Source organism: Apostichopus japonicus, chromosome 4 (genome assembly GCF_037975245.1).
Source record: "Apostichopus japonicus isolate 1M-3 chromosome 4, ASM3797524v1, whole genome shotgun sequence".
NCBI lineage: Eukaryota > Metazoa > Echinodermata > Holothuroidea > Aspidochirotida > Stichopodidae > Apostichopus > Apostichopus japonicus.
In genome coordinates, this window is record NC_092564.1 from 9,137,421 (window position 1) to 9,153,603 (window position 16,183).

The window sequence follows — 16,183 nt, forward strand, 5'->3', positions numbered from 1 at the left end:
CTTGACTGTTGAGAGACTGACATAGTTAAGACGTGTTATGATATCGGTAAACTACACCCGGGCAACGGTAGGCCTATACTGTGACTTGAAGATTAGAACTTACCAGGTGGGTCTGCTACCGAGTAAAGGAATAAGCTGTAGCCTATAGTTTTCTTGGGAAGTTTCGACTCTACAACCACTTTCAGGGACTTCTGCAATTTTATTCGCAAGATTGTCGGCTGCCCGACGTGTTCATATTCGGTAAGTGTGTGTTCATACTAACTGGGTGGTATGGGCTGAAGCAGGGAGTTGTTATGGAACATCTCCCTGGTTGAAGTGTTGGGGCGAGCGTGGGATTACAGTTGGGGCAAGGAATGGGGTGATGAGTGATGTGTGGGGTCTAAAGAAGATGTAGGCGATATGCAGTGGTCTATGGACATAAAACTGCGTTCCTGTCTCTGTGGAAAGTGTTGGTGGGCCATTTCATTCTTCCTCTGCACTTGTCACTACAGTCAGTACAGAGTATAGACGATATATAGAATAAAGCCCGGATGATGGCACCCGTGCGATTCAAGGCAATTTACAACGTGCTTACTATGGAAGATTCAATCGGTTAGTGTGATACGCATAATGCCCGTTAGCTTCGCGTCATACTAAAGCCCTGTCCCGCATTTGCGATTCATCGCACGACCCAATTTGCAGTACATTTTTATTTGCCACTGCGTGACTCTTACACGACTCCAAATGAAATCAATTATTTCGCCCAAAACAGCATTTGTCCAACATCTGTCGAAATGTACCTCCTTGATATGAAATATCTTTGCTCCATTAGTCGGTCCAAGGCCAACACGTGCATATAATCTTGTTTATTATTCAGAAATAGAATGAAAATTTGCTTAATCGCTTGCGTTGTAAAAATAGAAGAATCCGACCAATAGTTGTTCGGGGAAGACAAACTGCAAGGACTAGCACAATCAGTTTATCTTTCCCGTACTTGTATCTTAACTTTTGTCTTAACTTATAAAAAACTTTTAAACTTAAGATTGCCACAAATTGTCAGAAACCAATGTAACTACATATTCCGAAACTGGCGTGCAGTCTGTTTTGAAACTTTGGTGGTGTTTAACATATATAGCAGATTTCCATGTAATGTTGATATATAATTCCATTTATACCGGTGCTGTGGCCGGGCGGTGGCATTTGAAGAGTGAGGCTTAGCAATTGCATTGGGAGGTTCCGGGGTTCGATAACCGGCCGGATCATACTAGTAAGGTGTAAGTTGTAATCCATAAGCCCGTGCTGGTTACTCCCACATTTGTGGTCGCTTAAGCGTCCTAAAACTAATCATCATCATCAGCATCCGCATCATCGTCGTCGTCGTCGTAGTCGTCATTATCATTATTATTATTATTATTATTATTGTTGTTGTTGTTATTATTATTATTATTATTGTTGTTATTGTTATTATTATTATTATTATTTATTCCTTCGGAAGTATACGGGTACACATGGACTGTATTCATAGAGAGAAGACTTGCCACTTGATTGTATTATTGGGGAATGACGCCCCCTATTAGGGTTTAGTAGGTAATATGAGACAGGTGTGAAATCCATCTCCTTTTATCATAACCATGGGTTCAATGGGCGCTTCTCATTGGGAAAAGATGGTCCTACGTATCACCAAAATAAATCAACAAATTAATGGAATAGAGGGACCCATTATATATGTCAATGGTCACCTACAAATTTCCCTCCACTCTCAGAAACCGTCCTTCTACAATTGCTAATGATCGCATTTATTTCTAAGGAAATTATATATTTTGAAAACTTAACTAAGACATGATCAAAAAGTGCATGATAATAATTTACTACGAATTTTAACCAGTAATTTATAATGATAGTTACGTGAGATGGGATAAAGTATTCTATTTCCTTTAAATTATATATTTCAAAACTGAACAAATAACCTGTATTTTTTTTTATTTTTTTTTTATCATTCCATTTTCGCGTTTTTTGTCAACCCTGGTTAAAATTTACGGTATGCGAACGTCAATGTGCGTACGTGCACAACCACACATTTGATGCTTTGATCTTTTACGAACCTTTTATTTATCTTTCTATTATTCGAATTATCACTAAACAGTGAAATGATTTACTGACTATAGGTCGGTAAAGAAACTAGGACTAAAACTCACTTTCATGACTCATTTACTCAAGATCATGACGTGATGTAACTTGATTTCATAATGATGACTTTGCAAACATGCGCAGTTTACACACTTTTCAGTATTATGACAAAGTTTACATGGATTTTACTATATATAGTCTTGTCTAATAGAAGAAGCACACAACGAAAGACAATTATGCATGAAACAAACCTAAGAAATAACAACAACGGGATCTTGATTCTTCTTATTATGATTATTATTATCTTGTTTACATGGTGCAGTCTCCAACCAAGACTATTTTACTATACTTTTATGCGAATGGTTGTGATGACGTCATTTGTTGACGTATAAGTCCATCATCACCCCGTTTTCGGAGTTTAGTAAGTCTCATTGCGGGCAGGGTAGGGCTGTGTGTACATGTATCTCCTTTAAACTACATGTTCATGTCATTCCCAAGTAGCCTACCCATATTTTTCGCAAAGACACTGAGTCTCTTTATATGAAATACATTGCGCTCTATCCAGAAATGAACAGAGCGTTTGTTTTCTTCAGTCCGTCCATTGATGATCATCATATGAACGTGCAGTCTTTTGTGAAGTCATCTATCGTGATACTTGACACGTGTCACCGAAGGATATCAGAAAATCACTTCATGACATATACACATTTTCGATAACTTTATTTTGCGTATATTAATGACAGGACCGGGTGAATTAATCTCACGTCTCACTTTTATCAATTGAAGCTATCAAGATAAGTCAACGGTACATTCTCTCCTGTTAAGAAACAGTTCAACATATCATTCATTCATGTCGGTTCTAATTACAGTTTTGTTAACATAAAACTCCACATTTTTGGGGTCATTCCGTGTTTTTGGGCTCTGTAGAATTACATCACGTACCTTAAGTCGGTTCCGAAACCGATGTTAAGTTAACATAAATATGTGCGTTGTAACGTCTAGTATATATATAGGTCTATATACACACCACTTTTAATGTGAAGAGTTTCAGTGTCAAAGACAAAAGGACAAAGAAATGGATTTCATTAAATTTGCCGACTCACTTTAAAATGTATTGAATGTGTTTGTTCAAGTGGTACTCAAGCCTGTCGAATGAATATTCTCAACGGTTTGACAATTATATTGGGATTTAATCAGGTATTCTACTCTACGGGAGCGCATGAAGACACCCGCAAGCAAAACGTTTATACGTATAGGATTCAGTGCAGTTAGTCACAACAGGTAAATTTAATCGGTTAATTCCAGACCCCCCCTAAAGGTGCCAGAATATTCCCTGTTCATAAGCGGGGTATAACCAAATGTTTTCGTGATCGTCACACACAGTTCCCGGATCATGTACCCAAGGGTAACAGCTCTAACCCACACGATGTGGCAACAGCTCCCGGACCACACCAATGTCAAGTGTAGCTCTTCAATATTGTACCAGGGATAACGTACATGATACCAGTGTTAATGGTACTCTGATTACACCGTGGGTACCAGCTTCCTGGTCTATACCAGAGAAACCAGCTACACTATCACACACCAGGACACCGGCCTCCCTCATATAGCAGAGGTATCCGGTTGTATGATCCCTTACCAGACGTCCTGATTCTCTCTTATACCAGGGTACAAGCTACGTCGTCACTCATCAGGGGCACCATCTCCATGGTGATCATGCCAAAGGTATCAGCTACCTGACCATACCAGGGGTACCAGTTACAAGATTGTACACCAGGGTGACATGTGACTGATTATGTCAATGGTATATCAAACGCCATGTCCATACAGATTAAACCACATTATATATGTCTGTTGGAGACAAGCTAACATTCTCTTCGTGTAGAGAATACAAAGGTAAAACTCCAGTTCACGACCAAGTGCATGCCTTCTCAGCCCAAACTGGAAGTGAATAACATCGCTTATAGGAGGATAAAGATAAGAACGGGGCAATTCAATCAATGTCGCTCTATTGATGCACAGAAGATTAGCGAATTAGGATGACTTAAAATACACCATAATGCCTTTGTGTTGCTATACTGATAGATAAAGATTAGACGCGAAGACGAACATGGCCTATCTGTATAAACATTTAGAGTTCATCCTTGCCTAAGTAATACTTTTTCGGTTAGTCACTGTCGACAGTGAGTTATCACTAATGTGTAATTGACGTGCAGCTGTGCAGGAAAGCAGTTGTCTTGCGTTGCTTCCACATTGTTTAATCTGGACCAAATCTTATGGACTCCTTGTAAAGGACAAGCCATATGATATTTATTGCCCTAACAAGTGAACTATATTACGGAAGCAGGTCTCAGTAATGACGGAGGCATGTCTCAGTAAGGAACTTCACTTTTGAATATTTCTAACAATAATCTGTGGATAATATCATTAATTTGTAAACTTGGATGTACAATGACGTGGCTGGATGACATAAATCAAGCCTTCGGAGACGGGATCAAAAATATCCATGGAAACGAGCTATGTGCCGCCCTCCAGACCACTGATCAGGTAAAACATATTCTGCTTTCTTATCTGAGCCCGGGGAGGATAGCAGTCCGGAAAGGGGGGGGGATAGGATAGAAGTCCGGAAAGAGGGGGGAGAGTGGGGAAGTGGAACGTGATGGTAAACGTGATCTTTGTTTAACTTCTTTCATAAATATATGTAAACTATCTGACGGCACTCAATGGTTTCCTTTTCTCTGAGTGAAGCGTACTGTTTATTATAGGGTATTTGTTATTTTTGAATTCGTAGAAGAGAAACAAGCCTAACCATCATGACACTAAAATATATGATAAACGTTACTTGTGATGAACAACTCCCCTAAAGACCAAACATATTTGAGACAAGTGTAAGAAAGAGATACAAGTGCTTCAATCCCCTCCTCTCCCCCTTTATTCGTGTCATTATTAATTTTCTTTGATGGAAGTGATGCTTGCAAAGTTTGGTATTAAAGTACTGTAAGTTTTCACCATTGTGCAATATGAACATTGCTTTTATTTGCACCACGGTTAAGATTGGAACAGGCTATTATGGAAATACTGTACTCATAGCAGATGTTGACACCCCTGTCCCTCCTCCCTCTACTCTTCCACCCACCCCACCCACCCCACCCGCTCCACCCACCCCGCCCACGTTACATCATTCCTCACCATCTCCCTCTGTAACAAGTCTAGTTTTCCTGTGTACTATGATCATAACATGTTTCACACACTCTCTTCAATTATTTATTTATCGATTTTCATCTCTCTTCTTCCAATGCAGGATTTTGTGAAGACGTTGTTTAAGGGTGCCAGTTCCCATGATGCATCGGAGGGCAGTTCTATACCTCTGCAGGTTTTATTCATTAAATTTCGTGTTTACTTGTCAAAACCAAATCTACAGAAGATTAGATTCATTTTGGAAATATTGGACAGCGGAGGCAAGTGATATTTTCTCCTATTACACCGAATAATTGAACTTGTTTTCTCTCTTGGTTGTAAAATGTTTGTTCATCAGGCGGGTAAAATATTTTCTGATTTATGCATATGGCTTGTAAAATGGTTCTTCCTTTACACTCGGGATGCTCGGGGCTTGGAAAATATCTAATCCTATAAATGTTAGGTTTGTTAAATGTGTGTTCGTTTTCACTTGATACCAAAACAATCGTAGGCTCAAACCTTCGCTCTCAATGGTTAAGTGATGTTTTCTCCTAAGGTTTCCTTAAAATGTACCCGCCCTACCCCTACCCGTACCCCACCGCAACCCACCCCTCCCCATAGACCAGCCCCTTAAATTCTGTTTCGCCTATATAAGAAGTGATAGTTGATAAATCATATTCAAACAAATGGAACTCTTTACCTTGACATGCCAAGACATTAATTTATATTTTGTCATATAACGATTACTTCCATATGGTGTATGTGTAGACTATATATACATTCGTCAAGTATATATGCGATAACAAAATGTGTGTTATTAGAATTTTGGTGGTAGGGAAAATAATTGCAACGCTAAATTTATATACACAACGATTTATCCTCATTTGCGCTTTAGACTCCAGGCTGAATTCGTTATGGTGAACACGTGATTATGACATAGAATATAAAGGGGGTAGTGACCATATAGAGGGTTATTGGGGGGGGGCAGTGCAAGATTGTGACCAGTTCTATACGCTAGCGTAGAGCAGGGTGCGTATGTGTAGGAGACATGTAGTACCGGCGTTTTTTTAATATATATATATATATATATATATATATATATATATATATATATATATATATATAATATACCCAAACCAGTATAAGTCTTTGGGATTAACATAACTGGTGTGACATGCAGTAGAATTGGCAACATTGCATTTACAATAATGACACGCAACCATGTGTATTGTTACAGTATTTTAAAATTTATAGCACCCCTTCACCTTGCTGTCCCCACTACATTCTCGCAACCCACACCAATATCAATACCGATAAATAATTTAGAAGTTTAAGCCTGAAGAATAAGCCTGACAGGACAAAAAAAGGAAACTTAAAAAAGTTGTCGAAAGTGGATTTGGTATGAAGGTAGAAAGGGTATAACAGGAGGTCAATATAGTTTGCTTATGACGTTGTATGTAAGTTGTCATGCCAATTATATGGGTTTCAATCATTACTTGATAAGAACGTAATACTAGTATGGCGCACACATAGTCGAAACGCGAGCTACCGCGGTTATCTGACACTTAAAAAGAGGCCACCACAGGGAAATGAGGTTTGATGTAATTGTATAAAATATATTTCGACATCGTACATATTGCTCTGATTATATTTGTGAAAGAACAAATCGTCTGGGTTGTTAAGTGAACTGATTCATTGTATATAGAATGGTATCGCTAATTTGCTTAAGTTAAATGGATTAAGGCCTATCGCTGCTCTGTCTTTCATTGATATTAATCATTGAATATCATATTCATACTGAATAATCTTACAGAACAATAGGCCTGTACTTATATATGCAGCTTCGTATCCGTTATGTTCACAGTCCAGATATCAACTGGCCTTAAAATTAAAATTATTTATATAATACTTCCTTAGTTAATTGATTTGCATTTCTATATATGAATCCAGAATATTTTCACAAATATGGCCTTTGATATTTGGTTTCAAATAACGTGTTGCGAGGAAGTTCTGAAGTATATTTCTTCTGACTGATACTTGAGCCACCTAGAATATTACAAGTGTATGAAAATAGTCACAAGATATTCAATTAGGAGCATTTATCCCACATTTGATACCGTACTTCATAACTGTTCGGTTCAAGCTGAAATCCCCGTCCATCACATCCTCCCTTGACTACTGTATTACATTTAGCCCTCTTACGAGATTTCCTTTAAGTAACCTAATGATTTTTTTTCTAGGTACTGGATTATTAGACGAAGATACCTTTCAAAGAGCTCTTCTAATATGGATGTCTTCTCAAGGAACGCCATATTGCGACAGCGATATGGCTGGTGCCACGACCAATATCATCTTTTCGACAATAGTTGGCCAATCAGAGGACAGGGTGATTACTATTCAAGAGTTATTCGATTGTTTGGCAACAAATCAAGAAGTACTTGATCATTTTGAATGGTAAGATCTAAAATAAAAGAACCCATACCATGATACTAACCTGGGAGGCCGACTGGAAAGCTAAACGTTAATCAAAGATGGTTGTCCTTTCATAAAAACAAAATTCCAATTCCAATGTCAAGAAGAATATTAGATCATTGTATCGGAAAGAAAGCATGAGTTAATGATCTACTCGAATTGATCAGTTTTTACTTCTTGTTTTGGTTATAGTCCTACCTGTAAACATAAGATGTTATTGAAAATACCGCCCTCTTATCTTCCCTCCGGCCATCTCGCGAATGGAACAAACCCAATGAATAAACGATATCATAAATTTGAAACTGGTGGATTCATGAAAAAAAAGGTACATATTGTTATAAGAGACCACAATGACATGACCGCCATCGTACTAAGAACGTCCGTAACTAATTGGGTTTCAAGTAGTCCTTCCCTGATGTTCTAACTTGAGGCAAGGGCAGTGGCGTAACTAAAGGGCGGTTAGGGCGGTACGGTCGCCCGTGGGCCGGGCTTCGTGTGGGGGGAGTACCGAAAAATGAGACCCATCCACTGTATTAGTATTTATATTATAGGTGCAGTCAGCCAACCAAACGAACCTTATGTATTCTTTAGGGCTTGATAGTGCCATATCCGAGGTTATTTGGGTTGCCAAATATATAAACAAAATATTGATCAAAACAAGTTTGGGCTTGGTTGAATATGATCTCTTCTTGGGGTCCATTTCTATTGCTGCAGCGGGGTCATATTGCTCATTGTGTCGCCACTGGATAGGGATTTAGCTAATATACTGCCCATTTCAATACATTGCAGCAGGCCGGGTAAAGCTATACAGTCAGAATAACACTGAATTATCTGGTTTGCAGTTGGTTTTACACTATGAAGGCATATCTCTATATAATATTAACAGGAAAATGCCATACTTTGTTATTTATATTTCATAATATAAAGTCAGGTCTTAGTATAGACGAATCGTGTCAAAAATGAAGGCAGTATAGACCTCTGCTCTACATTCTTAACTTCCATAAATAAAGGTTTTGGAAGTTGTTTATTTACTGAAGTAATAAATCATTTCAAACAGAAGCAAATGTTTTGTAAGTCTTCCACGTCATTCACAAACTTTACTATATATCATTATCCTAGAACATAATGGCCTTTTCACAGAAGATGATGAATCAATAACGGAAATAAAACGGCTCGTTATTTTATTATCTTTTTATTGGTACATTCGAGCAAGTCATACTATTACCAAGGAAGTTCACCTGTAGGCCTACATGTCTATAGATAGGTTTCTAGTCATCAGTGTTACCTTCATATTTAGCATGATTTTTTTTCTCAGACCTTTCAAAGGTCCATTCTTGAAGTTGTTCCAGCTTTCCCAATAATTCCTAGACATCGAACTGTGTCTAATTAAAACAATAAAATTGAATTGACTGTGTCTGTTTATTGCTTGAGTGACCATCAAATTGACCCTAGCATGTTTTGTGAGCAACACCATGACGACTATTAAAATGGTAACCCGCGGTACATTACAGTTGTAGACTCAGTCCATTACCGGAAGTACTGCTCTGATGCTATCATTATGCATACATAGTAGTATATATAAACCTAAATTATAAACACAATCGTTATTTATTTGATATTTATGTGTCTATAACTTTCAATATTTTCCATCAAAATTATATCAAACCGGAATACCGGATGTATAACTTAAATATATAAACATATAAATTGGCAACTTTTTAGCATGCTTAAATAGCTAAACGTTTTCGTCATTGCTTTCTTCTGTACTTCCGGTCCTTTGTATTATTCCCAGAAAATAGAGATTGTTTAATTGCACAGCTCAATTTCGCAGGGAAGGAAAATAATTTGAGGGTTTTATTAACGTGTATACGTAAAATTAAGATCGCCTATGCATGAGTGACCACTAAGCTGTACTTTCTAGCGTATTTAGATGATGACCTTTGACACTATTTGCATGTTGTACCTGCGGTTCATCACGAAACGACCAATGTTGTGGTTTTTAGTTTATGAGTATAGTTTAGCACTCAGTCAATCGTAAAATAGATAACAAGAAAGCTTTGAATAAACCGACGTGGAACATGATTATAGTGTTTTGCAATCTAGTTAACCTACATAGTACATATAACGTTACCGACGGTAGCGAACGAGCACATATATGATATCATATCTCACACTCTTGGTATCCAACTAACATCTCCATTGACTCATAAAACTATGCATTCGTACCAGTAACAATATCTTGGATTACGGTTAGTTGCCAGTGATAGGTCACATGTCAAAATATCATCCATTTCACTCCAATATTTCCTAGCTTCGGACAAATAAAATCAACAAGACCTTGTTTGTTTGTTTGTTGTTTGTGAAGTTTGCTTAAATAAACCTCCCGCGAATTTTTCTGTGTTTCTGAATCAGGAAAAAAAATGTAGCAATTGAATTTTGCTCCTTTGATATAGAAGAGTTAATTTGCTTGACCTGAGAAACACTTAATGTCAAACAGAAGGTTAAGAAGAAGAAACACGAATATTTCTTTGACAACTCCGAAACGTTCTTTAGCAAGTAATTAGCAAGAACCTGGTTCTTGGGCAACCAAGACTAACTTGACTGCATGGATTTAACATCAAATTGCTTGTTCGGTTAGTTATCATTCTTGGATTTTCTTCGCGTTATGTGCATTTTTTCTTGAGTAACCAATGTAATCGTTAAGGTGGATTTCTGCGTCTTGGCTATACAGAGTGTATCTATTGGATGAAAAATGTCGCTGACACGTAAGGACAGTTCATTCTCTTATATTTTCAGCCATTTTAGAGCAGGAGGTGGCTCACCAAAAAGAAGGCGTTCACTCATCTCGAGGCTGACCCCTTCATGTCCCAGACGTTATTGTACAATAGCATATGTACTTCACAACCAACGAAAAATTTACAGTGTATTGTTAATAATCCTTGTTTCTTTGTTGGCTTTTCTTTGGAACGCCTGGAAATATATTGAAGATGGACAGCTTGTGGCCGTTGGTAAGTAAACAGAAAAAAATCAACAAGGTCCAAAGTTTGCTGATACATATTTAGCCTATATTTATATAGCCTATATATATATATATATATATATATATATATATATATATATATATATATATATATATATATATATATATATATATATTGCTCTAAATATCTATTGCTCTAAATTTCAGCAACGGCACCTTGTGCCTGATTTCCGAAGTTGTAAAGTGGGTCGAGGTGGGCATGGAAGTGGAGATGGGATGTAGATGGTAATGGATTAGGCTTCCCAAATCTTCAAGCCCACACCCACCCCAAACATGAGAAACGAATGAACTGGAAATATGTTTAATTCCTTAACCTTTACATTTTTTCTTCAACATTGCACCGTGGCATCGATTCCTGAAAACCTTACGTCACTCCATATATTAAAAAACACAAACAGCATTGATAGATTTGTAATAGGTGATTTATCGCAGACAAAATTGTCTGCTTAACACTCTTTATGTGTTTATAAATAATTTGGAGAACCTCTACCTTGGAACTCTGGTAGAATAATTCAGTCAGCCAACATTTTTAAGCTGATAATTTTCGACCTTTTTCTTCTCCCATATCATAATTTTCGACCAGTATTTCCATCGAGATAGCGAAGGTCACGGTAACATGATAACCTATATCGTGTATTATGCACATGCATGTATGACGCATGTAATGTTATGATATGTGTATGCAATGCTAGAAATGTCGAAATCATACCATCATTATTAACGTGTTTTGTTTTCCTTACTGAAGAAGTATCTGAACCAAGAAATAGAGAAAAGGGAAGGCATTGCGGGTATTTGTATACGTTGTTCTAACTCCTCCCTTTTTGTGATTGAAATTTAGTAGTGGCGTACTGTAGTAAATTATACTATTTTACCACTAATTTATCAAATTAAAACAAGAACCCCAGCTGAGGCGATCTTAGTCAAAATCAACGGAATATTAATTTTATTATTATAAAAGAATGATTAAATAGCGACAGTAGAGGAGGAAGAAATTAAACATCAGGGGCGTATCCAGGGGGGCGCAACAGGCGCGCGCCCCCCTATTGGCACCAAAAAAAAAAAAGTTTAGCCCCCCCCAAAAAAAAAAAAAAATGATGACGACCTTTATGTGAGATGTCGGTGATCGCTCAACCCCCCCCCCCTCCCGTATGCTTTATTTTTTGTTTGCCAAAAAAAGGTTCTGGCGAAGTTCGGCGGCATAATAGTTTTAGAAACATAGATGGTAATTGTGTTTGTATTATCACTATAAACACTAAATGACATGCCAGCCATACTAAATTGTGCATTTTGTGTCCATATTTACTGGAAATGTTGCTTATTATTAAGGTCGAAAAATGGATCACATATGGCCATGGGCGGCGATCCTGGGTGGAGGGGGGATATATCCCCCCATGAAAATGGGTGGAGGGGATGTAATGCACCATATCCCCCCCACCCACAAAATGCCAGGGATAAGAATATTTTCATGCCTACATTTATGCATCTTCGTTAATGTACGGCTCTTTTTTAGCTTCATTTCTCGCCTACCATAAACGCAGTGCGATCTTTTCAAATAAAGCGTCTTTATAAAGCAAAAATAGTTGACTGTAGGCTTCATTGGCCCTATAACAACAAAATGTATTATTGCGCCCACGGTATTGATATAGTACATATATGCACCCTCATAGTATTCATATAGGCCCTATAGTAGGCCTACACATGTACATGTTCCCTCGAACAGCTGAGAATCTCATGTAACCAGGGTAATGCTTAATACACGTTTCACCTGGATGCCCTAGCGATCGGTACCTAGGAATGTAACTATGTGCAATTGTGTATTGCATGTGTATAGGCCTATAATAGCCTACATGAGGCCATTTTCTTCATCGAATAATATAACAGAGCTCTCGAAAATTCTAACGTTGCGCCTGAAACAAGATTGACAGGGGCAATTTTCCCAAAAAACACCCGAAATTAAAAAAAAAAAAGTATTTTGGATCCTGATTATGAGATATTTCGGACATGACATCCCCATTTTAAAGTTGGGTATATGCCGCTTGGAAACCTCGGGAAGTGCCATTTCCGGCCATCTAGAGGGTTTGTTAATCCCAAAATGTTCTTGTACGCTTCGCGCCAACTCATGGTGGCGCTACGCTTAGATAGTCAACAAGGTCATATCCCCCCCCCCCACTCGGAAGTACGGATCGCCGCCCATGCATATGACACCATTTTGCATTTCAGCCCTTCTTTGAAAGCAAAAATTGTACACCCCTCCCCTTAGACCCATCCCCCAGGATGGCGATCATTCATGCCTGGCGCCCCCCCCCCCTATTGGAAAATCCTGGATACGCCCCTGTGTTTTCACTTATTTAATTTCTCGGGCTATGAACAGGAAAGAATGTCACATTCTAAACTATTCTGTGCTTTGTCTGTGTTTTGTTTTTATTCTTCCAATTCCCAACCGTACTGTTTGACTTTACAATCGCTGGCTTTCCTTGTTTTAAGTAATGCTTACAACCTCTGTTTGAGATTCTATATCACCAAAGTAAATCTCAGAATCAGAAAACTAAACATTTGTACGCATGAAACGGATTGAACCTAAGACAAATGTCACTCCTTTTGTGAGTTACAATAAATATCAAAATAAAACAAAACTGTTAGCCAACTGCTTATCCACTAAGGAGCCTGTGTAAGAGAATGTGTAAAAGTAAGTGGGCCTGAATTTTCGATCCTATTGCAGGATCTTCTTCAGAGTCTGAATGACCAGTATAATAAGATAAATATGACAGGAAAAAAGGCTTGCCGGTATGTCGTGTAGCCTACCATCCAAGTTACAAATTATTTGAAAAGCCAGAATTAAATTATTTCAATAAATAGAAACCAATCCTCGTTTACTGAAGCAATGACGTTCTTTCTTTGTTTTCCCCCTTCAGCGAGAGGATGTGGTATGGCACTTAATGTCAACAGTAGTTTGATTCTTATATTTATGTTACGTCATTCTGCCACACACCTGCGCACGTCACATTTCTCCAAATACCTGCCACTGGATCACATGGTCTTCTTACACAAAGCTGTGGCCTGGCTCATCGGGTTCTTTGCCCTGGCGCATGCGGTCTCTCATCTCGTAAATGTTGGTATGAACTTACGTCGCTCCTTATGCACACATGTATTCTCACATCCAATGCACTCTTATATACTGTGAAACATGCCACCCCGGCCCCTATTGTTTTTTTACGAATTTAAAAGTCCCATACAGAAACTAGTATGATCAATCTTATCTAATTATTGTTCTCAAAGTTAGAGTGGTATAAGATGTACCTGCAGGGTAATATCACAAATTGGCATGATGTATTTATTGATTTATCACTCGATGTGTAAAATGTGAATTAAAATTTAAACACGACGCTTGCCTTGGTTCAGTACCTAACAACCATTTGAGGTCCACACCTGGCAAACTGCCAAAAAAGGTAGATCCTACCCTAAGTGTCATACATTTTTTATAAGAAAAAGACCGACGACCCACTTTTTAAGGAGAGTTTTAAAATTCTTTGTCTTTCTTGACCCATAGTTAACAGTTGTTCATCGAATTGTACACCGTCCGCCATTTTGAGTCTCTGCTTTGTTGCCAAGGGTGACACTTATGGTTTATTCTCAACGACCGTCGCCTTTCTGAGTGGTTGGGTATTGCTGCTGATATTTCTGATCATGGCGATTACGTCATGTGGCTACATACGCCAAAGATACCATAAGGTACATGCACATATACTAGCGTGATGATTTACACACAGTCCTAATGAAAGAGAATTGAGCACGGTGAACATACATGTAATGACAAATAATGACGTAATGTTACATTTATCATGTATATAGTTTTAATTGTTACCTTCAGGAAGGATGAATACTCATACACATTAAAGGGATGTCTTGTTTGCTTGACGGTAACGTTGGCCAACATAACTTCGATGATATTACTTAGGGGCGGACCTAATCGTGTAACGATAATTAATGCATACCATACTCACAATAGCGGCCTCTACCCGTAAAACCGTTGTTGTATTTCCCTACCATTGGGCAATGCCCTCCTCCTCCCCCCCCCCCTCCCCAACTTCATCGTCATTCATGGGATTTTTCACTTTCTGTTGGGGATGAATTAGATCACCCCTCTGTGCCCAGGACGCGTTTTCATAAGGTTCATATCCCTACCTTAATCAGCCCGAGGATATAAATGACTAAGAACATATTGATACTCTGACAAAATGATTGACAATAGTTAGAGTTGACTCATTCAAATCACTAATGTCTTAAACATATGATATTTGATTACGTAATCGTTTTCAGATATTTAAGAGCACTCATCTTCTGTTCGTACCATTCCTGCTTATCTTACTGTTCCATGGAAGAAATGCCTGGAAGTGGCTCCTGATACCCGGACTACTCTTTATCTTTGAGAAAATCATCTCAAGTCGAATTGTAAAGAGACATCGTTACGGAGATACCTTCATACAAAGAGCAAATATTCTGCCGAATGGGGTAAGGAAGATTTTTGTTCTTCGCTAAAAAAAAGTATACAAATATCAACAAAAAATCTTTGAAGAGAAGCTACGGCTATCAAATGTACAAATAAGTTTACCATTTAAAGAAATTATGCATCATTGATAATATGCTCAATACTATGTGAAAATTTAAATTAATGGTATAAAATGGTCAACCATAAACCATTCTTTTCCGTTTGTGAAGATATCCTGCTCGTCTTGTAAATATCCCCACCCCCACCCCACCCCAGCGCTGAAGCTTGGATTTATGTATGTACTTTGTACGATTTATAATGGAGGTAAAATTAAAAAAAAATTATACTATCGTTCTACTCCATTTCATTAATTAACTTTCAAATATCCATCGTGACACTTCTCCCCTCCGTTGCCCCTCGCCTACCCCCTTTCCTCATCTCCAAGTTCCGCTCCTACATTGAAGGGGTACTTTATTTTGTTTGGTCAGGTAGTTCATCTTGTCATCGAGAGACCTTCCAAGTTTAAGTTCCAGCCTGGTGATTACATTTATATGCAGATACCCGAGTTATCTAGTCACGAGTGGCATCCATTCACTATCTCAAGTGCTCCCGAAAATACCGGTAAGTGTAATGACGTTCTCGTCTGATAAAAGCCTTGTATGACGTATAATGTAAGATTGCAGCTCATGGTTTTAAAGGTTATCAGTTTAGCCAACATACTGAACATGCTCCAAAGTGCTAAAGGTTTCTTAAAATATAGTATCCATGAAAATAATCCTCCGAGATTGAGGAATCATCAAGTAGACAATAAGATAGTTCAGACAAGGAAAACGAGTGGCCATTAATGGCCATTAATGGCCATTACTTTGACTTTCTGGCATATCGGGGAAGTACCGGTGACA

General features: G+C 38.1%; 1 protein-coding gene across 1 annotated transcript in view; it reads left to right on the forward strand.

The window, feature by feature from the left end:
• The window catches only part of LOC139966372 (NADPH oxidase 5-like), a 25,102-nt gene continuing 8,919 nt past the window's right edge, over positions 1–16,183 (forward strand). The window contains exons 1-9 of the mRNA XM_071969297.1: positions 1–240; positions 3,490–4,653; positions 5,408–5,564; positions 7,524–7,737; positions 10,552–10,763; positions 13,708–13,908; positions 14,343–14,524; positions 15,113–15,304; positions 15,770–15,902. Of these exons, the coding sequence (XP_071825398.1) occupies positions 4,558–4,653; positions 5,408–5,564; positions 7,524–7,737; positions 10,552–10,763; positions 13,708–13,908; positions 14,343–14,524; positions 15,113–15,304; positions 15,770–15,902 (1,387 nt within the window). The 5' untranslated portion in view covers positions 1–240; positions 3,490–4,557. The remainder of the gene's footprint in view (positions 241–3,489; positions 4,654–5,407; positions 5,565–7,523; positions 7,738–10,551; positions 10,764–13,707; positions 13,909–14,342; positions 14,525–15,112; positions 15,305–15,769; positions 15,903–16,183) is intronic.